The sequence below is a fragment of the Chionomys nivalis genome, chromosome 19 (assembly GCF_950005125.1).
Source record: "Chionomys nivalis chromosome 19, mChiNiv1.1, whole genome shotgun sequence".
Taxonomy (NCBI): domain Eukaryota; kingdom Metazoa; phylum Chordata; class Mammalia; order Rodentia; family Cricetidae; genus Chionomys; species Chionomys nivalis.
In genome coordinates, this window is record NC_080104.1 from 62,896,545 (window position 1) to 62,919,320 (window position 22,776).

Sequence of the window (22,776 nt, forward strand, 5' to 3'; positions counted from 1 at the left end):
CAGAGATCTGCCTGCCTCTGCCTCCCAAGAAGCATATGCCTTTTAAACCACAATCAGGGCTTAGCTGGGCTTCTAACTCTAAGAATGGCAGGCATAGGAGCTGGAGGGAGGCATAGGAGCTGGAGGGTGGCATCTCTACCACAGGGCCAGCGCCCATCCTTTGGCATGCCTCAAGGCCATTAAGTGGCCAAAGAGGACCTTGAATTGCCCCATTTTCTTGTCTCCACCTCCCTACTGAGTATTGAGATCACACACCTGTTTTTTTTTTTTAAAAAAAAAACTTTTTAAAACGTCTTATTCTTTTTTATGTACATTGGGGTGTTTTGCTTGCATGTACGTCTGATCTCCTGGAAGTGGCGTACCAGACAGGGGTGAGTTGCCATGTAGGTGTTGGGACTTGAACTCAGATCCTCTGGAAGAGCAGCTGGTGCTCTTAACTGCTGAGCCATCTCTCCAGCCCCAATTTATATGTTCTAAGAATTGCACCTAAGGTTTCATGCATACTATTCAAACATTCGACCAACTGGGCCACACCCCCAGACCCCCATGATGCTTCTGTCCCCATCAACTTTCTAATCTACTACCAACAGATCAGAAGCCAATGCTGGCTTTGTCCTAGTGACATAGTTGGGTCACTTTCCCCCCATTTCTCCAGAGACATATTTTTAGTGATGTGGTCCTCCTCCCTCCCTGGCTCGCCTCTGCTGCTGGGGTAGAGATGTACTTCCAAGCTCCATCTTTGACAGTCTAAAAAAAATGCTTTTATTTGTGTTTGGCTTGCATGTGGGCACTGAGTGCATGCCTGGTGCTCTCAGGCCAGAAGAGGGTGCCAAATCCCGTGCACCTGGAGTTACCGGGATTGGTGAGCTGTAGTGGGTTCTGAGCACCAAGCTCAGGTTCTCAAGAGCAAATGGCAGAGCCGTGCCTCCAGCCCCAAATGCTTTCGATTTGATTGCTCTACACACTGAAGTTCCTCCAGCTCCACTATTCAAGCCTGTGCCACCATTTTACTAACTCAAATATCCATTTCTGGGGCTGGAGACATTGCTCAGTGTTTAAGAGCACTTGTTGCTCTTGTAGAGGACCCTGGTTCAATTCCCAGCACCCACATGGTGGCTCACAACTGTCTGTAACCCCACTCCCAGGGGATCTGATGCCTTCTTCTGACTTCCAGGGGCACCAGGCACATAATCACACAGGCAAAATAGCTATACACATAAAATAAATTTTAAATTCTTGTTTTTTACATCTCCATCTCCAAGTCTGATCCCTGACCTGAGTGGACAGGCGTGTCCAATCTCTCCACAGTGAAACAGGAAGTCCTCACAAAGTCCAACATCATCAGATCCAAATGCTACGCTGTGTGTCTAAGGTCACTCTGTACTCTCCTTGGCCATTCCTGCTCTACCTGTGTCTCCTTCAGACCGCAATCCTTGCCATTACCTGATCTGCTCCCCGTTTCCAGAGTAAACTACTCTGTTGCCTCTGATGAACTAATGGGGTGAGGGGACCCTGGTGACCGGAACACAGAAACAAGGGAAAAAATACCGGTTTCCACTGTGTTTATTACTAATATAAAAAAACATTAAAAAGAAAAAAAAGTCACTCTTAGTTCTCCAACAACTCTCGCCCTCCTGCCCACACCTCCTGACCCACTTCCTCAGGGCCAGCTCAAAACCCAACATGTTCACTGCCGTTTTCACAGAAAACAACCAGTGTCAGGGACGTCAGAGAGGACGGTCAGAGGGGACAGTACTCACTGTCCAGGGGGAGAGTCACAGAGTTCAAATGAAAGGGCTGGTGGTCCCACAATGATAGGGCCCAACTAAAACAAGACAGGCAGGAGCTGGGTGGGGAGACCCGCCTGAGGCTTTGGAGGACATCACTGGCTGTGTCAGACCCAGAATAACTGACACCAGGGGAGAGGGCACGACAGGAAGTCTCACGTTCTCCCATGCTGGGAGGTAGGTGAAATCTGGAGGGCACCAAGAGCCTCGCTTGATTTGGCAGAAAAACTTATCTAGTGTGGGGAAGTCACAAAAATGCCACAGACACTGAGGAAGGCGACAGGGGATGCACAGTTTCACAAAGCACAGTGACCACAGGCCTTAGCGGTGGGACTCATGCTACCGACAAGAAGCTAGGACGTCCAAAAGCAGGGGTAGGCTGTTCGGGGAGCAAGCCTGGACCAGTCACTCAAACCTGACCCCAAGACCAGACAACCTGGTGCGCTTCCTGGGCAGCTGCAAACACTGGGGCTTCCCGTCAAAGGACTGCAGGCTGCTCCAGGGTCCTTGGGAACCGAGGGCAATACTGGGGGACAGGCCAACAGATGCACAAGAAACAGCACCAAAGGTTTCCTGTTCAGCAGTCACTTGGCAGAGGGGGAAGATCCAGGAGGCAGTGGAAGGGAGCAAGACGGGGTCCCAAAGGTCTGGAGCCTGGATCAGAAGACAGTGCACACCGCACACCAGTGACAACTACAACTCTGGACCCCAAACGGGGGAGGTGATGAATGGGGTGGACATGTCGCTGACTGAAGGTGATAGAAGAACCTTCAAGTAGCTATGATGGGGCCACAAGGTCAGCCTGTGTGGGAAGGCACAGTCTCACAGAGGAGGTCCATTGACGCCTGGATGGTAGAAGGCACAATGGTCTTCATATCGACAGTGGCCCTTTTTAGAAAAGTGTCGGCAGACAGGGCGGTCAGATTTGTCTGTGAACAAGGGAAAACAACAGCTTAACACCTGAGCGAGTACCCCAGCATTCAGGAGCTGAGACAGGAAGACTGCCACAAGTTTGAGGTCAACCTGTCTACTACCCCAAAAACCAAAAACAGCTTTCCTTCCCTAACCCCCCAAAAATCCTATGGAAGAAAATGAAATAGGATGCAGAGAGCCCAGTTCTCTGCCACACACACTCCCTTCTGGTTCTGGTGTTAGGGTAGAGCCCAGTTCTCTGCCACACACACTCCTTTCTGGTTCTGGTGTTAGGGGTAGAGCGTGGAGCTCAGGGACGCTATGCAGCTTGCTCAACCACTCCCAGACTACCAAGTATTTTTTTTTAAAGATTTATTTATTTATTATGTATACAACATTCCTTCCATGTATGCTTGCAGGCAAGAGGGCACCAGATCTCATTATAGATGGTTGTAAGCCATCATGAGGTTGCTGGGAATTGAACTCAGGACCTCTGGAAGAGCAGTCAGTGCTCTTAACCTCAGAGCCATCTCTCTAGCCCCGAGACTACCAAGTATTTTGGAAAGGCATTCTTTCTGAGGGAAGAAAGATGTTTAGTGCTACAAGTATCTGCCAGCTAAGAAGCTGGCAGTTCAGTGGCAGAGGAATCCTTAACTCGGGAAAAGCCATGCATTAATTCTCAATGCTGCTCAGACAGCCCAAAGGAGAAGAGACTGGAGGGAGCATGCTGGCATGCAGGACAAGGCACAGGCATAACAAGGTGGGCCTTACCTTCCATCACCGGGGGAATGTCCGGAGGTGGGCAGGTGTTCTTGACAAGAGACCAGCTTTTGAGCCTTCGTGGATTTCTTGGCTCTTTGTAAAAGCTTTCCCTAGAGGGACCCCCATAGCCTGGCCCAGGAAAAGGAGGCTCAGTATTGACACCCCACCAACCACGACCATATGGGCTAGCTCTAGGACCAAGGCCTCCTCGAATAGGGCCTCTACCCCGTGGAAGAGGTGGGAGACTCAGCAGTGGTGGAATCATTGGTCCCCTTGATCCTGGAGGACCCCTGTGAAGAGCTACAGAGAGAAAGACAGGGAGGTTGATTGGGGAGCAGCTAACCCCCGACAAAAGCCCTTCCCCCATCCATGGGGCAAAGCAGTCTGACACACCACTTCAAGTGCACAACTATCACAGCTCTACCTGGGCTTCCATCACCCAGGCAAAGAAATTAGTTTTCTTAGTGCTTCTTAATCCCATGCTGGGAATTGAACCCAGGACCCTGTGTATGCTAGGCAATTACTATACTACTGAGCTAAATCCCCAGACTCAAAGAGAGACATGCATCTATGTGCCCTTTCCTCTCACAGAAGGTAGCAACTATCCTGACCTTTTCCCCCCCGAGACAGGGTTTCTCTGTGTAGCTCTGGCTGTCCTGGAACTCCTGCCTGACTCCCAACTGTTGGGACTAAAGGTTTGCACCGCCACACCCGGGTTACATCAGCTACTTTCTAAGTATATGGTTCAATACTCTAAGTAAGTTCACGTGCCATGACACAGAATCCTAGCACCAGAACCAGAACGGGTTCCTCTGAACAAGCCCTTTCCTTATATACCCAGCAGCCCCAGTAGCCCGCATTCCACTGTTTCTACGAATCTGACTTTAGACAGCGCGTGCACTTATCTTTCCGTGCCCGCCGTGCTCTCAAAGTTCACCCATGCTGGGCCCTAACAACATTTCCTTCCTTTGTAAGATGAAACAATATCCCATTGAAAAGATACATACTGTTAGCTTTGATGGCAGCCTGGGCTACATAGCAACCCTTTCAAAAAAACCCAACCCCAAAAGACCACGCTTTCAATTCTTGTAAAAATACATCCCGAGCCGGGCAGTGGTGGCGCACGCCTTTAATCCCAGCACTTGGGAGGCAGAGGCAGGCGGATCTCTGAGTTCGAGACCAGCCTGGTCTACAGAGTTAGTTCCAGGACAGGCTCCAAAACCACAGAGAAACCCTGTCTCGAAAAACAAAAAAAAAAAAAAAAAAAAAAAAAAATCCCGAAATGGAACTGTTGGCTTGTGTGGCCGTTCTGTCCTTCTGCTTCCTTACACAGGGTCTGTAGCTCAGGCTAGCCCCATAACTGCTAGTCCTCCTGCCTTACCCTCCAATGTTGTAAACATTCGCCACCACGGGTTTTATTTTTAGTTTTCTTTCTTTTCTTTTCCTTAAAGATTACTTATTAAGTATACAGTGTTCTACCTGTATGCATGCCTGCAGGCCAAAAGAGGACACCAGATCTCATTACAGACGGTTGTGAGACACCATGTGGTTGCTGGGAATTGAACTCAGGACCTTTGGGAGAGTAGGCAGTGCTCTTAACCACTGAGCCATCTCTCCAGCCCCTTATTTTTAGTTTTGTAATAAATCTCTGTACTGTTTACACAGTAGTTATATGGTCTCAGGGCTAGCTTACAGTGTTATCTGATTAACAGAAATTCGTATTGTTTGATGCAGCTCCTTTATGACTAGCACAGTGTGTGTATGCATAGAGGCCAGAGCCTAGTAGGGTTTCCTTGAACCCGGCCCTCACTTCTTCAGCCACACTCACAGCTGGCAAGCCCTGGAGCCCCCACCTCTGCCTCCTCACCACTGCCCTGTACCTAGTTCCTGACACAGCTGCTGCAGTCTGACATCAGGTCTCGTTTGTGTGACGCAAGCACTCTGTCAACTGGGCACCTCCCCAGTACGTCTCCTCCCCAGGGTCTCATGTAGACCAAGCGGATCCTCAACTCCTAGCCCCTTTGCTGCCACTATGCCTGCCTGGTCTGGGTGTTGTTTACAAACTTTTTTATTTTAATCCTTTTTATTTTACAGTTTACTTAGACTTGATTTTTTATTTGGTATTTCTACAACGTCAAAGTTCATAGTTTTCCCTAAATGTCTAACTGAGACATCACCACTTTACTGACAGAACCACTTCTTTGGTTACATCTTTATACGTAAATGTTCATATATTAACAGGCCTCCGGATTATCTCAGATAGGGTCTCATGAATCCCAGGCTAGCTGGTCTTAATTTGCTATGTAGGAGAGGTGGCCAGGAGCTTCTGATCCTCGTGCCCAGTCTTTCAAGTATAAAAATTACAAAGAATGTCAATCATTCTATGAAAACCACAATGTCATAGCTACTATAGCTTTACACCAAATCTTCCTAAGCTCTTCCTAATTTAGTCTGTGTTTCCCTATAACGGAGGTTCATTCCTACACAAGTGGAACAGACAGGCTGTGAAAGCCTCAGACCTAGGAGTTAATTTGGAAGGAAATCGACATTTTGACAGCACCATGTTTCCAAATACATACACAATCACTCATTAAGGTACACACGCATCAGGGCCCGTTCCTCCTCACCTGACTTGGGGTCACCAGGCTTTCCATTAGCCATGGGGGGAGGGCCCAGAAGGCTGGGTGGTCCTAAGAGCAGACGTGAAAACACAGTCATCAGAATGGTGCAAAGGACTGATCATCTCGCTCTTACGTGGTCTTTAACACTCATTTTTTTTAACCAATAAAGTCAGATATATTCACTCAGCAGTACCGCAATCTCTCACCCCGTCCATCTGCCCGTCCCTCTGCAGAGTTGTCCGAGACTGAGCAAAACAGTGGAGATTCCATCACAGCTGCATCCACAACATGCCCAGTGATTCCACAAACCCCAAATCCCTCACCTTAACTGTTGGCCCATCATAGTTTTTTTCTCCTCTCCTTCCCTCGGGGGAGTAGTTCACAGAAGGCTGCACTTTCACCTAACCAGTGGAAGTGTGGTCACAAATTGTCTTCCCGGTCATCACAATCTGTAATAACGCTGCCGCCCCTCTCCCCCGCCATCCTGCGGCTGCGCAAGCCAGATCTTTAGCCGCCACCTCCCCTGCCTTCTCCAGAAAGGGTCAGGAGCCAGACTGAGGTGGAGGGTTCAAGCAAGCAAACTCCTCATTTAAGGTTCCACCAGCAGCCCTCCCCTAGCCCGCCCCCGCCCCACCTCCACGCGTGCGCCCTTCCTCCTTCCGTTCGAGCCCCCTCCCCCGCACTGCAACCCTCGCCTAGCCCCCGGCCCGCTGACAGGCGTGTGCACGCCCTTCCCCTCACCAAGGCGACTCTCGTCCTCTTCGTCTCCGGGCTCGTCCCGGTCGGACAGTGCGGGACGCTGCGGCGGCTGCTGCTGCTGATTCTGCTTCTTTCGTTTAGGCATCGTGGCTGCGGCAATGGCTGCAGCAGGATTTGGAGGGCAGTGAGGAAGGGGCACACTAGGTTTGTTTCCGCTTCCGGGTGGGCGGTGGGCCGGGAGACCGAGGCTTTCGCCATGCCACTTCCGGCGGGTTGTGGATCCGCGGTAGCATCCTCCTACCCGGGGCCTCGCTCGGTCTGCCGCGCAGCGGGAGGCTTTGCTTCCCCGATGTAGCCCCTGCTCGCTCGCGCACCTGGAAAAGCACCTCCGCCGCGTTACCGGGAGGCACTGGCCGGACTTCGGGCCTCCGGCGGCACGCGAGCGACCCGTCGCACCCTGAGGTTGCTACATCCGGTCCCCCGGTTACCATGGCAACAGCTGCAGTCACAACTCCGCGCTCTCTGACCTCCTCTCCAAAGTCCTTGCCCCGCTTGCGTTTCCTCCTCTCCCGTCCGCGCTTGCACGCGTGGCCCGTCGGCCGCCAGCCTCTCGGCATCCTCCGCCGCGAGTCCGTGCGCCGCGGGCGGCCAGCCCCTCGGGGCAGCCGGCGCGCCCGCGTCGCTTCGGCTCGGCAGCTAGGGGCCATCCCGGTGGCTGCCGGGCAGAGAGGCGTGTCCGGCTCGCCCCCTCCCGCCCCTCGCCAGGTGAGTGGCAGCTCCGGGAGAGCTCCAGGCAGGCGGGGATGACACTTGTCTCCCCTCCCGCGACTGCCACTTGGTAGCGCCCGTGACGGAGACGGCCCGGGCCTCCCACGCGCGCCTCCAGTTCGCCGCTCCGCGCCGCGCAACCCGGAGCCGCCGCCGCCGCCGCCGCCGCGGGCTCTCACGTGCCGCTTGCAGCCCGGCCGTCCCGCTCCCCGCCGCCCGCCCGCCGCTGACGTCACCTCGGCCCCGCCTCCCCAGGGCCCCGGGCCGCCGGCGGGGGCTGCCCGGGGGAGTCAGTTGCGGCGGCGGGGAGCTCGGCGAAGGGCGGGCCGGGGACGCCGGGGCCATGCCGAGGAAGAAGCCCTTCAGCGTGAAGCAGAAGAAGAAGCAGCTGCAGGACAAGCGGGAGCGGAAGCGAGGTCAGGGAGGGGGCGGGGCCGCTGCGCTGCTCGGGAGGAGGGGTGTGCCGCCGCACCGCGGGCGTGCGGGGTGTGGGGGGGAGCGGGCTCTCGCGGTCCCTCGTGGGCTGCCACGGTGGGGGTTTCCCGCAGCGGCGCGGGGGTGTGTGCAGGGGCCGGGGAGGGGAAGCCCTGCCTCTGCCACTGGGCGCGGTGACGACTTACAGGCCCATCCGGGAGGGAACTGGGGCGCGCGGTCGGGAGGATGGAGGAGCCTCTGGAGAAGTTGGGGCGGCTGAAGAAGGGCTTGTCCTACCGGCTCGGGGGGCTTTGGGTATCCCGAGAACCGGTCTACACTGGCGTCACCGGTCCCTCCCCTCAGGGCTTCAAGATGGGCTTCGCTCCAGTTCCAACAGCCGCAGCGGGAGCCGGGAGCGGCGGGAGGAGCAGACCGACACCTCGGATGGGGAATCCGTGACCCATCACATCCGCAGGCTCAACCAGCAACCTTCCCAGGGGCTGGGGCCCAGAGGCTACGATCCCAACCGGTGAGCGAAGGAGAAGGGCGCCGGCCCGTGATTCCTCGTCCTGAGCCTTGAGGAAAGCTTCTGAGGAAGGCTGGAAAGTGGAGCTTATTGAGGCCGGAAGCCACGGTGGTTCTCCCAGGGATGGGCCACAGTCGTAGAGTTTGTTTTCGGAGATTGGGGGGGGGAGGTTACCGAGAGACCTGAACTGCCAGGGGAGGAGGTTTTGCAAAGTTGCCTGTTCTGGCAAGAAGGCGAAGAGATTGTGGTCAGAGGACTCCAGTAGATGCGTGTGGTCCTTCTTCCCTCAGATACCGGCTGCATTTTGAACGGGACAGCCGCGAGGAGGTGGAGAGGAGAAAGAGAGCAGCCAGAGAGCAAGTGTTGCAGCCTGTCAGTGCTGAAATGCTGGAGCTGGATATCCGGGAAGTCTATCAGCCGGGCTCAGGTGAGTGAGTGCCCTCAGCTTGGGGAGATTGCTGGCCGAGAGAGAGGAGAACTGGGATCCAAGATGCACCATTGAGTTTGAAAAAAGACCTAGCCGTGTGGTGGTGGCACACGCCTTTAGTCCCAGCAGAGGCAGGCAGATCTCTGAATTCGAGGCCAGCCTGGACTATGGAGTGAGTTCCAGAACAGCCAAGGATACACAGAAACCCTGTCTTGAAAAACAAAGCAGAGAGAGAAGAAAGGAAAGAGTCCTCAGGTTTGTCTGTACTTTCTCTCGTTTCCCAGTCCTGGACTTTCCCCGCCGTCCTCCATGGAACTATGAGATGTCCAAGGAGCAGCTGATGAGCCAAGAGGAGCGGAGCTTCCAGGAATACCTTGGGAAGATACACGGCGCTTACGCTTCGGAGAAACTCAGCTACTTTGAGCACAATCTGGAGGTGACGGTGGTGTGGGGACAGGGTTGACATATTGTGTGTGGTCCTGGATAGCGTTCTGGGCTCAGGCAAGAGGACTCTAGGCCAAATTCCCTTGTGATGTTTGCAGACGTGGAGGCAGCTGTGGCGTGTGTTGGAGATGTCTGACATCATCCTGCTCATCACTGACATCCGACACCCGGTGAGTGCGTGGGAACCTCTGTGAGGAAGATCCTAGTGGGGGTGCTCAAAGGCAGGAGTGGGAAGACGGAGGGGGTGCTTTTCATTTTCCTGGTGAGTGTGTGTCAAGGGCTTGCCATCCACGGTGGTGTCACCTTGTTTTGTGGGCTGGGATCTTTTACTGGCCTGGAGCTCACCAGATAGCCCCGGGGATCCCCCTGGTCTCCTTTCTAGGTGCTGCGGTTACAGCAGCTTTCTTCCTTTCTCATTTCAGTTTTATGACTTGTTTTAAAGTCTTCAGTTAGAAGTGACTTTTTCTTTTCCTTTTGTTTTGCTCTGCTGAGGATGAAACCCTGGGCCTTGCATGTGCTAGGCCTGAGCTTTACCACCGAGCTACACCCCCAGGTTGAGGAATTTAGTGTTACATTCGTCTCTTATAGTCTGCCATTCCCCTGCTGGCCAGCTTACACACACACACACACACACACACACACCATTTTCCTAGTTTACCAGAGCTAGACCAGTAGAAAGTCCCAGTACAAAGCTCCAGGGAGTTCCAAGGCAACCGGTGACTTCTTAGGCTCAGCCCAAAGGTGCCTTTCTCCCTCCTCTCCTTGCCCCAGCACACCATCGCCACAGATCCCGCCTGCAGTGCTAGGGTAGTGGGCGGGCTGCAGCCCACTGCTGGACAGCCCTGACGGCCACCTCACTGTTGTTTCCAGTGCAGAAGGGGAGGTCTGTGGGGACCTTTAGGTCGGAGATCCCATGAGTGCACACATATGTACAGTTACAGGCGTGCATGTGTGCGTCCATATGAACCGTCACATGCACGTGTGTTACAGTCATACACACTTAACACAAATACGTACACACGTGCACATGCTTTTGTGCGTGTGGCTGTGCATATGTGTGGCTGTGCACGTGTGCACTTATACAGTTATGTGCACAAAGAAGCACCTGTTGCTTCTTATGCAGTCCGCATTCCTGTTCCTGATCCAGTTGGTGTTGTCGTATTTCCCGTCCCTCCTTCTCTCTCTCTCTCTCATTGTGACCTGCAGGAAGCGCCCTGAGACTTGCCTGGGTTGTCACTAACACCTGCTTTGCCTTTCTTGTTTGGTGTGGCTGGTTTACTGTTTTTGCCCTTACTCTGTCTACATCAGGCAGGGCCTTGCGTTTTTTGCTGTGCCTGGTGCCGGGAGCTGGACTCACGTCTCATCACTCTGACAGGTCGTGAACTTCCCCCCAGCACTGTATGAGTACGTAACTGCAGAACTGGGGCTGGCGCTGGTGCTGGTACTGAACAAGGTGGACCTGGCCCCGCCAGCTCTTGTGGTCGCCTGGAAGCATTATTTTCACCAGCACTACCCCCAACTCCACATTGTCCTGTTCACCTCCTTCCCTCGGGACACAAGAACTCCACAGGAACCTGGCAGTGGTGAGCCGAGGAGGCCGTGGAGAGGGGGCTGTGGGTGAGGAGAGCGGGGTGGAGGGTGCTGTGAGTGAGGAGAGTGGCACGGGTCAGTGAACAGAGAAGCTTGTTGGCAAAGGAACCTGCTTTGGGGTTAAGGGTTGCGGAAGAGGTGAGAAGCATGCATCTTCACCCTCTTGTCTCAGTCTTAAAGAAGAATCGGAGACGGGGGAGAGGATGGACTCGGGCGCTGGGGCCGGAGCAGTTGCTGAGAGCCTGCGAAGCCATCACTGCGGGGAAAGGTGTGTGGCCTTTGGAAGGGGTCCGTGGAACAAGGGTTCACTTCTCCGGATCTCTCTATTATACATGTTTGGGAAAGTTGTGGAAGAAGGAGCGACCTCTGCTGGTGGGAAGGACAGCATCAGAAGGTGGACAGGAGCCTCCATGGTCTTGTTAGATGCTTTGACAGAGAGTAGGGTCCAGTGAGGACTGGGAATTTCCGTCTGCTGTGGTGCACACTGGCATGCCGTGGTATTTCAGAATGCTGGTGACATCAGCTGGGCATTATCCGTAGTGGGGTCCAGTGAGGATTGGGGAACATGCACACTGGCATGCCATGGTATTTCGGGATGCTGGTGACATCAGCTGGGCATTATCCGTAGTGGCCACCTGGGGGTGAGGGAAACCCCCTTTATTTTTTTCTTCTTTGAGCAGTGGACTTGAGCAGCTGGCGTGAGAAGATTGCTAGGGATGTGGCTGGAGCCTCCTGGGGTAATGGCTCTGGGGAAGAAGAAGAGGAGGAAGATGGGCCAGCAGTCCTGGTAGAGCAGCAGACGGACTCAGCAATGGAGCCCACGGGCCCCTCCAGGGAGCGCTACAAGGATGGGGTGGTGACCATCGGCTGTGTGGGTAAGGACTCAGAGGCCTGTCATAACGGCCTCCTCCTTATGCAGTTTCAGTGTTTGTGGAGGAGGAGCTGGGCCTCCGTGGCCTCCGTGGGCTCCGTGTTCTCAAGGACAGAGCTCTGCTGTTGGTCCTGGGAGCTGAAGGGCACCAACTGCAGTGGCGGGCGTAGCACTGAGCTTCTCGGTGCCCAGTGCTTCTTAGGTATTGCTTTGAGTGACCAATAGATATGCCCTGGTTCAGCTGTTCCTCCTACAGGATTCGTAAGTCGTAGCAGGAGGGCAGTAAGTGTCAGCTTCCCCTGGATTGGAGCCCTTTGTCGCAGGGTCCCTTCACGGAGCCACGTGTCAGATGTCCCCACATGTCAGATGTCCCGCATATCACATGTTTATATTATCATTTGTAACAATAGCGAAGTTACAGCCATGAAGTAACAATGAGAGCAGTGTTTTGTTTGAGGTCACCACACGAGGAACTGTGGAACTGTGTTAAAGGGTCGCAGCCACTGCAGTCGAGGAGAAGTGCGATGTGTGGTTAGGGTAGGGTCTAAGGTTCCTTCTCATTGGACCCATGGGCTGAGAGGGGTATCTTAGCATTTGTGGGATTTTGTTTTGTTTTATATATTTATTTTATTTTTTATGTGTGTTAGTGTTTTGCCTGTATGTACGTATGTGCACGTGTGTGTGTGTGTGTGTGTGTGTGTGTGTGGTGACTGTAGAGGCCAGAAGAGGGCACTGGATTCCCTGGAGTTGGGGTTGTGGACTGTTGTGTTGTAAGCCGCTGTGTGGCTGCTGGGAACAGAACCCAGGTCCTGTAAGAGCAGTGACTTCCCTCAACACGGAGACTTCCCTCCAGCCCTGGCAGTTTGGACCTCAGCTTAAGTTCCGTGAGAAGCCCGTGGTGGGTGGCAGGATCTGGTCTCATTCAGAGGTTTGTTGTTTGTACTGACTGGAGGGAATGAGGGAGAAGAACAAGAAAGGAGAAGAGGATGCGCAGGGGCTTCTCTTCGTCCAAGGGACAGCCCAGAGCTGCCGGGAGGAGCTGGATGTGCTCAGCCTATAGCCCCAGATTTGGGGAGGCTGAGGCACGAGGGTTATGAGAGTTCAAGATCAGCCTGGACTGTGTGCGGAGTTCCAGGCCAGCTTGGACCCTCTCAAAGAAGAAGAACTCCCTCCAAGGAGTTGGTCAGAGAAAGGTGATAGAAGCGCGCGCGCGTGTGTGTGTTGGGGGGAGACTGAGACGTATTTGAAGGTGGAGAAAATGGGAATTCTGATGGCTTCACTTGGCACACAAGAGAAAGCAAGGGATAAAGAAAGCTTTTTGCTTGTTTGTTTTAGAAAGCCTGAGCAGCTGGGACTGTTGAGCCAGGGAAGCTGGGAAAGGAGCAGGTTTGGAGGGCTGGAGAGTGGAAGGATAACTGAGAGTTGCTGTGGACGGGCATGTGGGAGGATTTCAACTTAAGGAGCCTCTGAGGAGTATTCGGGGATGTAATACCATGGCATGGGAGAAGGTAGGCGGAGAGAAAGCTGGAGACTGAGGCAGAACAGTATTTAGTTTGGGCAAAGGAAAAGGAGAGTGGGAAACCCAGGGACAGTCTAGAAGTGAATACAGTGTGCTCACGTCTGTGGGGCAGGGCTGACTCGGGAGAGTACAGTGTGCTCACGTCTGTGAAGCTGGGCTGACTCGGGAGAGTACAGTGTGCTCACGTCTGTGAAGCTGGGCTGACTCGGGAGAGTACAGTGTGCTCACATCTGTGAAGCTGGGCTGATGGTGGCCAGGAGACGGAGGAGAGTTGTTTACCTGGTATGATGGGAAGATTAGGTTTTCAGAGGCAGGGAGGAGAGAGAACCACATGTATGATGGGAAGATCAGGCTTTCAGAGGCAGGGGGAGAGAGAACCACATGAGGACCACTTGAGAGAAACGGTACAACAGCATCCTCTGCCTAGTTCCAGCCAGATGGAGTGCACAGGCTGACCAATGGTGCCGTCTTGTTCTGAAACCAGGGAGCATGGGTTAAAGTTTCTAGTCATGCCAGGCAGTGGTGGCACACACCTTTAATCCCAGCACCTAGGAGACAGAGGCAGGCAGATCTTTGAGTTCAAGTCCAGTCTGATCTACAGATAAAGTTCTAGGACAAGCCAGGGCTACACAGAGAAACTGTCCCTCCCCCACCCCCCAAAAAAGTGTGCAGTCACAGGGGTAAGTTAGCAAATGGCGGCAGAATTAGATGAGCCTACAGCCTTTTGCACTGGGGTTGCGGTTTGTTGTTTTACATCGGGGTTTTGTTGTTTTTGAAGCAGTTTCCTCGTGCAGTGTAGGCTGGCCTCAGAGTCTCAGCAATCCTTCTGCCTCAGTCTTTGGAGTGCTGGGATTGCAGCATGTGTCGCAGTTGGTGGGTTTGTCCGGAGAGCTGCTGCCAGTGTCCTCTCTGCTTCTCCTTTGGAGGAGCCAGCCAGGCTGTGCATCTGTTCTCAGGTGTTCCACAGGGCCAGGCTTTTGTCAGGTGACTGAGATGCAGGAAAGCCAGGATCAGGAGTTTAAGGTCAGTGTCTAGACTTGTCAGAGAGCCAGAACCTGAACCCTGAGGTGAAGCAGAGAAGTAGGGCGTGCTGGGTGTTGCATAGTGTTGTGGTTACTAAGGCGACTTATCAAAGACGACATTTAATTGGGAGTGTAAGGTTTCAGAGGGTGAGTTCAGGGTCATGGTGGGGAGCATGGCAGCAGGAGTAGCCGAGAACTTCCATATGATCCACAAGCTGCAGGCATGGTGAAAAGCTGGGGCGGGGAGAGGGAGGGAGAGACAGACAGAGACTGTACCTGGTCAGTGGTTCTCAACCTCTGTGCATTTCGAGCCCTTTCCAGTCTGCGTATTAGTTACCCTGCATGTCAGATATTCACATCACATTACAGTTATGAAGTAGCAATGAGGAACTGTATTAAAGGGGCACAGCATTAGGAAGGTTGAGAACCATTGTCCTAGTCCTTCCCAGAACGGCCCCAACATCTAGGGACCAAGCACGCGAGCTTATGGGGTCACTCATTCAAACCACCAGTGTTGCCATGCTGGAGTCGCATACTGGGCTGCAGTAACTTGAAGGGTGCTTGTCAAGCCAGCCTTGGGCAGCTCATACAGGGAAGGAATGAACGTGGGTCAGGCAGTGAAGGCCTGAGTGGGACCGAGAGGTCTGTGCAGGTCCAGCACCTAGGCAAAAAGAAGGTGGTGTAGCCACGAGGTGGGTGAGCCAGCAGGCATCTCCTTGGACACGTCATGATGGCTGTTCTAAGGTACAGTTGTGTCTGGTGTCTAAATCCTGACTGATGTGGAGGGAGGCATCTGTCCTGTAAAGGGAGGAACGGACCCCCAGGAGGCCAGGGGATCGCCTGGGAGCCACAGCTGTGTCTGGTGTGGTGGTTGTGGTACTTCCTTAACTTGAGCTGGTGCTCTCCTGACAGCCCCTCTGGCCGCAGTCAGGGCCTTCCACAGTCCCTGCATTGTCTTCCTAGGTTTCCCCAACGTGGGCAAGTCCTCGCTGATCAATGGGCTGGTGGGGCGGAAGGTGGTGAGTGTCTCCAGGACGCCAGGCCATACCCGGTACTTCCAGACCTACTTCCTCACGCCCTCTGTGAAGCTGTGTGACTGTCCGGGCCTTATCTTCCCCTCTCTGCTGCCCAGGCAGCTGCAGGTCTGTTGTGGTGGAGGGGGCTGTGGGAGGGGGAGGGTGGGACTGAGGAGGCACTGAGTACTGTTTCCACAGGTCCTGGCTGGCATCTACCCCATCGCCCAGATCCAGGAGCCCTACACTGCCGTGGGCTACCTGGCCTCCCGCATCCCTGTGCAGGCTCTGCTACACCTGCGCCACCCAGAGGCCGAGGAGCCTTCAGCTGAGCACCCCTGGTGTGCCTGGGACATCTGCGAAGGTGGGCTTCCTTCATGTTCTCTGTCTACCCTGCCCGAGCTACTCAGATTCTGCCCTCGCAGAAGGAACCTAGTGCCTGGACTGTGTGGGCGTAGGGCTGACAGGACTGGAACCTGGTTCACAGGCATCCCTTACTCACGTTTTCTCCCTTCAGCTTGGGCAGAGAAACGAGGTTATAAAACAGCCAAGGCAGCTCGCAATGATGTGTACAGGGCAGCCAACAGCCTCCTGCGTCTGGCAGTGGATGGCCGCCTCAGCCTGTGTTTCCACCCTCCGGGCTACAGTGGGCAGAGAGGTGAGGCCCTGCTGACGGGTGACGCTAAGGGGGTGGGTGGACCTCAGGACCAGACAGCTCTGAAGAGAGTTATTGATCTGCATATGTGTGTGCCTGGGATGGAGGACAGCTCTGCAGACAGGTGCTCAAGCAAAGGGGTGCCTGCCAGCACTTGAGGAATTTCTTTGTCGCCACCTGCCCGTGTGTCTCTGTCTCTCTCTTACACGCGTCTTTGTGTTCCTCAGGCACCTGGGAGTCTCACGCGGAGACGGCAGAGCTAGTGGTGCTGCAGGGCAGAGTGGGGCCAGCAGGTGATGAGGAGGAGGAGGAAGAGGAAGAGCTGAGCAGCTCTTGTGAGGAGGAGGGAGAGGAGGACCGGGATGCGGATGAAGAGGGAGAAGGGGACGAGGACACCCCAACCTCGGGCCCTGGTTCCTGTCTAGCTGCCCGCAACCCGTACGCCCTTCTGGGCGAGGACGAGTGCTGAGCCCCACCCGGCCCAGTTTTCCTTCCCTAGCTTTGCTTTTGGACTGAGCTGGAGGCCCCTGTTTGCAACTCTGATTGTGAATAAAGATTGTCTGCTTTGTAGCCCTTCCCCGGGCGGCCTGAGTGACAGCTGTGGGAGGCAGAGTTATCTGAGGCCTGGTGCTCACATCCCCACGGGCTCCCCTGGAGTTAGTCCTCCAGCCTTTGAGCGCCCCCTGCTGCCTGACCTTGGTCATATCAGGGATTGGGGGGAAGTAACCACAGGTGTGTCTCCAAGAGAGCGATCCAGACCTCATGGAACACAGGTTTTTGGATTAAGATGGGTGTGCCAGGTTCTCCAAATCCTAGGGACTCACAGAGTACAATTCTGGAATTGACTGATAGACATAAGTGTGGCAAAACACTTGTGAAAGTGTGAGTTTGTACAGGTGGAGACTCAGTTTCCAGTGAGCATCCGTGCACACTCAGTTTGAGCGTTTCATTAGGAGCCTGAGAGCTGGGCTGGAGAGATGGCTCGATGATTAAGAGCACTGGCTGCTCTTCCAGAGGACATGGGTTCAATTCCCAGCGCCTACATAGCAGCTCACAACAGTGTGTTTCCTGCCTCAGGGAATCTGGCACCCTCACATAGACATGCATGCAGGCAAAACACCAATGCATTAAAAGCAAATCATAAAACCAAATAAAAGAGCCGGGCGGTGGTGGCGCACGCCTTTAATCCCAGCACTCGGGAGGCAGAGGCAGGCGGATCTCTGTGAGTTCAAGACCAGCCTGGTCTACAAGAGCTAGTTCCAATACAGGCTCTAAAACCACAGAGAAACCCTGTCTCGAAAAACCAAAAAAAAAAAAAAAAAAAACAAAAGCCTAGGAGCGAGAATCGCTAGACAGCACAGAACCATTTCCTGAGCTCTCTGGTTTGGGGATGGAGCTCAGATTGTTTTAACACCTCAGCTAGAAGTTGGTGCGTGGCTGAGGCCATCTTTAGTTCTCTATTCCTGCAGAGGTGAGAGCCCTAGACTGAATTCTTGGTGAAAAGGGAAAGGGAGGGGGCAACCACATTGTTGTCTAGGGTGGTGGCATGCAGACCGCAGGCCTGGCTTCCCATATGGGTCCTGGGGGCAGCAGCATTTTCTCCGATGTCAGCACTGATCTGCCAACCAAAGAGAAGGGAGCCTCCATCGAGAAGAGGCTGAGGCCTCGGGCCACACCTTCCTCCTCGTGTCCTGGCTTAGTGGCTCAAACGTGGACCTGAGTCCTGGCGGCTGTTACAGAGTTAGAACCAGAGCATGTAAACATGCAATGAAGGTCGCTCAGAATGTGCTAGAAAAGAGGAAGAGCTCAACTAAAAAAACCCAGTCTCCTATCTAGGACTCCTCAGTTTCACAACAAAACATCAGAATTCTGCTTGTCCCTTTCCCCTCGCTCCTGCTCGCTGTCTTCTGTTGGCTCCTAAGATTGACCAGGGGCATTCGGGTGGGTTAGGCTAGGATGGAGTCGACACTGGGAGGTCGCTGGACTTGAACTGAAGACCTCTCAGGAGGCAGTACTGTCTTAAAGGTTGGATCTCACTACGTACTCCAGGGCTCACTGTGTAGACCAGGTTGTCTTTGAATTCACATAGATCTAGAAGGAACTCAGTCCCAAAGAAATGTGGGACATATGTCCTCGGTCACTATCAGTGACTTGCTCTTTTTTTGTTGTTTGTTTTTTGTTTTTCTTTCTTTTTTTTTTTTTTTTTGGTTTTTCGAGACAGGGTTTCTCTGTGGTTTTGGAGCCTGTCCTGGAACTAGCTCTTGTAGACCAGGCTGGTCTAGAACTCACAGAGATCCGCCTGCCTCTGCCTCCCAAGTGCTGGGATTAAAGGTGTGCGCCACCACCGCCCGGCTTGTTTTGTTTTTCGAGACAGGGTTTCTTTGTGGTTCCTGTCCTGGAACTAGCTCTTGTAGACCAGGCTGGTTTCGAACTCACAGAGATCCGCCTGCCTCTGCCTCCCGAGTGCTGGGATTAAAGGCGTGTGCCACCACCGCCTGGCCTTTAAATGTGTAGCCCAGGCTGGCCTCGAACTCGTGATCCTCCTGCCTCTGCCTCCTTCAGCAAATCCTACCGGCATGTGCCACCACAACCGGCGACTTGCTCATTTTTTTTTGTTTTGTTTTGTTTTGGTTTTTCGAGACAGGGTTTCTCTGTGGTTTTGGAGCCTGTCCTGGAACTAGCTCTTTTTTTTTTTTTTTTTTGGTTTTTCGAGACAGGGTTTCTCTGTGGCTTTGGAGCCTGTCCTGGAACTAGCTCTTATAGACCAGGCTGGCCTCGAACTCTCAGAGATCCGCCTGCCTCTGCCTCCCAAGTGCTGGGATTAAAGGCGTGCGCCACCACCGCCCGGCGACTTGCTCATTTTTATAGGAAAATCATACCAGACAAAGAGCTGTCTTAGGGACGGCCAGGTAGGGAGAAGGGAAGACATGCCTTAAGTCAGCTCTTCAGTTTCCCTCCAGGCTCAGATGCCTGTAGCCTTCCTTGCTCCTTCTCACTTGGCTCCACCAAGTGGGGCCATAGTGACCTGGGGCTCTGGCTTGCCGCTAGCCAGGCTAGCAGAATAATCGAGTCTCATTAATGCAAGAACTTTGTTTCCACAGCTCTCATTCTGAAGCAACCATGTGTGGCCCAGGTGAGTTCAGTTATCCGGCCTCAGAGCCAACGATGCAATCAAGAAAAGTTGAAAACTATTTGTCAGAAGTTATGGGACGAAAAACTGTTTTAACTCCAGGAGAACATAGAGCAACAAGACATCACTGCTAACACAGTTACACGTGTCACGGAACTGTCACAGCTAGAAGAGTACAGCGAACCCCAGGGGCTAGTTTACCCAGTGAACATTTGTTGAGCAATTAGTGCCCGCCAATCACTGCTAGTTGGTAAGAAGGATAAAAACGGCCCTTTGTGGAGTTCGTGGTTTATTGGGTGAAGAAAGTAGTAAAACACTACTTTAAAAAGGGATTTATTTATTTATGTATTGTGTTCTGTCAGCATGTACAGCTGCAGGCTAGAAGAGGACACCAGATCTCAGTACAGATAGATGGTTGTGAGCCACTATGTGGTTGCTGGGAATTGAGCTCAGGACCTCTGGAGGAGCAGCCAGTGCTCTTAACCTTTAAGCCACCTCTCCAGCTCCTAAAACACAACTTTTTTAAAAAATGTGGTAAGTGCTTGGAGAAGAGTGGTAGGAGACCCCCTGGGGTCCTGATCGGGAAGTGTTGGGACACCGTGACTGACTCTCCCTGGACTTGGAGCTCACTGATTGGCTAAAGTGGGTGCCTACTGAGCTCCAGGGAGTCTCCGAAGTGCTATGGTTAACCCGCACCCTGCCACAGCTGGTTTTTTTTTTTTTTTTTTTGGTTTTTCGAGACAGGGTTTCTCTGTGGTTTTGGAGCCTGTCCTGGAACTAGCTCTTGTAGACCAGGCTGGTCTCGAACTCACAGAGATCCGCCTGCCTCTGCCTCCCGAGTGCTGGGATTAAAGGCGTGCGCCACCATCGCCCGGCCCACAGCTGGCTTTTTACAGAAGTGCTGGGGGTCTGAACTCAGTTCCTCCAGCTGGTGTGGTCATCTCTGTGCTCTGGAAGCTGGGTCTTAGAGCACTCATACCAGGCTGAGAAAAGTCAGCTGGCCATGGTAAGGACCGCTGTGGGAACTCCCGAGGGAGCAGCCAGGCCCCCCACATGGAACTGAAGAGGGCAGCCATTGGTACAACAGAGAGGGAGGAGAATAAGGCTCCATACAGTGTGGTGCGAACAGCAAAGCCGGGAGGTGAAGAAAGTGGAGAAATTACAGAAGAGAAGGCAGGGGGCAGTGAGCCAGGGACAGAGGAAAAGCTACCGTGCGCCCAGGTGTTGAAGGGCAAGGCCTCCTGGGACAGCGAGTGCAAGGGAGGTGGGAAAGGTGGCAGGGGTCTCCATCTACGGAAAAGATGCTTTCTAGTCCCTGGAGCTAGGTGTGATGGGGCATGCCTTTCACTGTTAAATTGTGTTACTTAGAAGGCAGAGGAAAGAGGATCTCCTGAGTTCCAGTCCAGCCAGAGCTTCACGATGAGACTCTGTTGCAAAAATAAATAACACAATTAAAAATGTAACCCTTTGACTAAAAGGCAGAGAATTAATTGACTTTAGACCACCGTGGTTGCAGCATAGACACTGGGAAGGGAAGCCCGGCTGGAAGGTTTTGTAGCCATCCTAGGAGGAAGCTGAACCAGAACCAGTGGAAAGAAGACAGTTAATTGTGAGCATGCTCAGGGTGGAAGGGCAGGTTGTTAGCTTGTTCTGTGGTGTGCGTGTCTGTTGGGTGGCAGGGTGGGAGACTAAGTCAAGAGCGTACATGGTGCTTCTGACTTGGCAATGGGGGGCGTGTGTCCTGGGCAATGGCTGGAGATATTTGGTACCAAAGACAGAGAAGTGGGAGGAGAGGAGTAGGGTCACCTAGAGTGCAGTGTGAACCAAGAACCTGGCCAGGAAGAAAGTGTGAAAGAAACAGTCATTTTACTTCCCATCTGGGGGGAGAATCCAGCCAGTTCGAGAAAACCAGGAATGCCCTGGAGAGGGAAGAGAGAGTGACCAGAGAAAGATGTTGAAGATAATTTCACAAGTATGGGGGGAGGTTTTGAGCACTGTGGTGCAATGGATCCATTGGAGACGTGGACTCAGAGGTCCAAATATCAGAAGAATACATAATAATCCAGTGGATGGAGGTACAGGCATTGGAATAGGGATGTAATTGTCAAGGAATTGGACTGTGGGGCGGAGAGAAGGCCAGTAGTCCAGGGTTCTCAGTACCCACATAGGACAGTAACCAGCTGTGCGAAGTACAGCTCAGCCATGTGTCGAAATATTTATGTATCAGTAGGTAGTGACGAGTAACTAACTGCAACAGTAGCCTGGTCTTCCCTCCGCACCTGTGACTTTGCAGTGCCACCTGCTGGTGAAGATGCGTCATGGCAGCACAGAGGAAATGCTAAAATAGAGTTTGTCCGAGCAGGGCTGTGGTGTTTGCCTTTAAACCCAGCACTCCAGGCGAGTCGAGAGGATTGCTGTGAATCTGTAGACTCTTCTGAGCTAAATAACAAGACCTTATCTCATAAAACAAATGAAGCCGGGCGGTGGTGGGGCACGCCTTTAATCCCAGCACTCGGGAGGCAGAGGCAGCCGGATTTCTGTGAGTTCGAGGCCAGCCTGGTCTAGAAGAGCTAGTTCCAGGACAGGAACCAAAAGCTATGGAGAAACCCTGTCTCAAAAATCAAAAAAATAGGGTTGGAGAGATGGCTAAGAGGTTAAGCGTATCGTCTGCTCTTCCAAAGGTCCTGAGTTCAATTCCCAGCAATCACATGGTGGCTCACAACCATCTGTAATGGGATCTGGTGTCCTCTTCTGGCTGGCAAGCATACACACAGACAGAATATTGTATACGTAATAAATAAATAAATAAATAAAAATCAAAAAAATAAAATAAAACAAATGAAAATTATCTTTCAGGTCTTGGGTTGCTACTGCTTTTAAACATTTAGCTTCATTCTTCTATTTGTAGCAGGTTTCAATGACTTGATTAAATATTAAAGCTGAACTTGAATGATAATATAACAAAGTTTGGGAAAATTAAAAAAAAATTATCTTGGGGATAGAAAGAGGGCTCAGTGGTTAAGAGTACTGGCTGGCCGGGCGGTGGTGGCGCATGCCTTTAATCCCAGCACTCAGGAGGCAGAGGCAAGCGAATCTCTGTGAGTTCGAGGCCAGCTTGGTCTAGAAGAGCTAGTTCCAGGACAGGAACCAAAAGCTACGGAGAAACCCTGTCTCGAAAATAAAAAAAAAAAAAAAAAGAGGGCTGGAGAGATGGCTCAGTGGTTAAGAGCATTGCCTGCTCTTCCAAAGGTCCTGAGTTCAATTCCCGGCAACCACATGGTGGCTCACAACCATCTGTAATGGGGTCTGGTGCCCTCTTCTGGCCTGCAGACATATATGCAGACAGATTATTGTATACATAATAAATAAATAAATAAATTAATTAAAAAAAAAGAGTACTGGCTGCTCTTCCAGAGACCCTGGGTTTGATTCCCAGCACCCGGGTACAAGGTGGCTCACGACTGCCTGTAACCCCAGTTCAGATCCCTCTTGAAGTGTGAGAACCTTTTGATTTTCAGGGGGAAAAATGACACTAATGAGATAAAGCTCAGGATTCTTTTGTGGTAGTGTAAAAATTAGAATGAAAGACCCCCCCCCAATGGGGATGTCTTTTTTC

General features: G+C 52.8%; 2 protein-coding genes across 5 annotated transcripts; one reads left to right on the top strand and one right to left on the bottom strand.

The window, feature by feature from the left end:
- Window positions 1–1,547: 1,547 nt before the first annotated feature.
- On the bottom strand, window positions 1,548–7,506 carry Prr3 (proline rich 3). Of its 4 annotated transcripts, XM_057794770.1 has the most exons (5): window positions 6,824–7,143; window positions 6,406–6,483; window positions 6,089–6,151; window positions 3,471–3,761; window positions 1,548–2,716 (listed from the first exon to the last, which is right to left on the bottom strand). In XM_057794770.1, the coding sequence occupies exons 3-5, from the start codon at window positions 6,120–6,122 to the stop codon at window positions 2,610–2,612; spliced, it is 432 nt and encodes a 143-aa protein (XP_057650753.1). In that variant the 5' UTR covers window positions 6,123–6,151; window positions 6,406–6,483; window positions 6,824–7,143; the 3' UTR covers window positions 1,548–2,609. The 4 variants fall into 4 exon arrangements, 3 of the variants coding, with proteins under 3 accessions (XP_057650753.1, XP_057650752.1, XP_057650754.1); XM_057794769.1 differs by lacking the exon at window positions 6,406–6,483; XM_057794771.1 differs by lacking the exon at window positions 6,824–7,143 and having other exon boundaries at window positions 6,406–6,672.
- Gnl1 (G protein nucleolar 1 (putative)) lies at window positions 7,391–16,600 on the top strand. Its single transcript, XM_057794768.1, has 12 exons — window positions 7,391–7,965; window positions 8,327–8,492; window positions 8,780–8,916; window positions 9,201–9,352; window positions 9,459–9,530; window positions 10,736–10,943; window positions 11,123–11,218; window positions 11,631–11,825; window positions 15,326–15,504; window positions 15,577–15,739; window positions 15,893–16,033; window positions 16,258–16,600. The coding sequence occupies exons 1-12, from the start codon at window positions 7,893–7,895 to the stop codon at window positions 16,497–16,499; spliced, it is 1,824 nt and encodes a 607-aa protein (XP_057650751.1). The 5' UTR covers window positions 7,391–7,892; the 3' UTR covers window positions 16,500–16,600.
- Window positions 16,601–22,776: the final 6,176 nt, after the last annotated feature.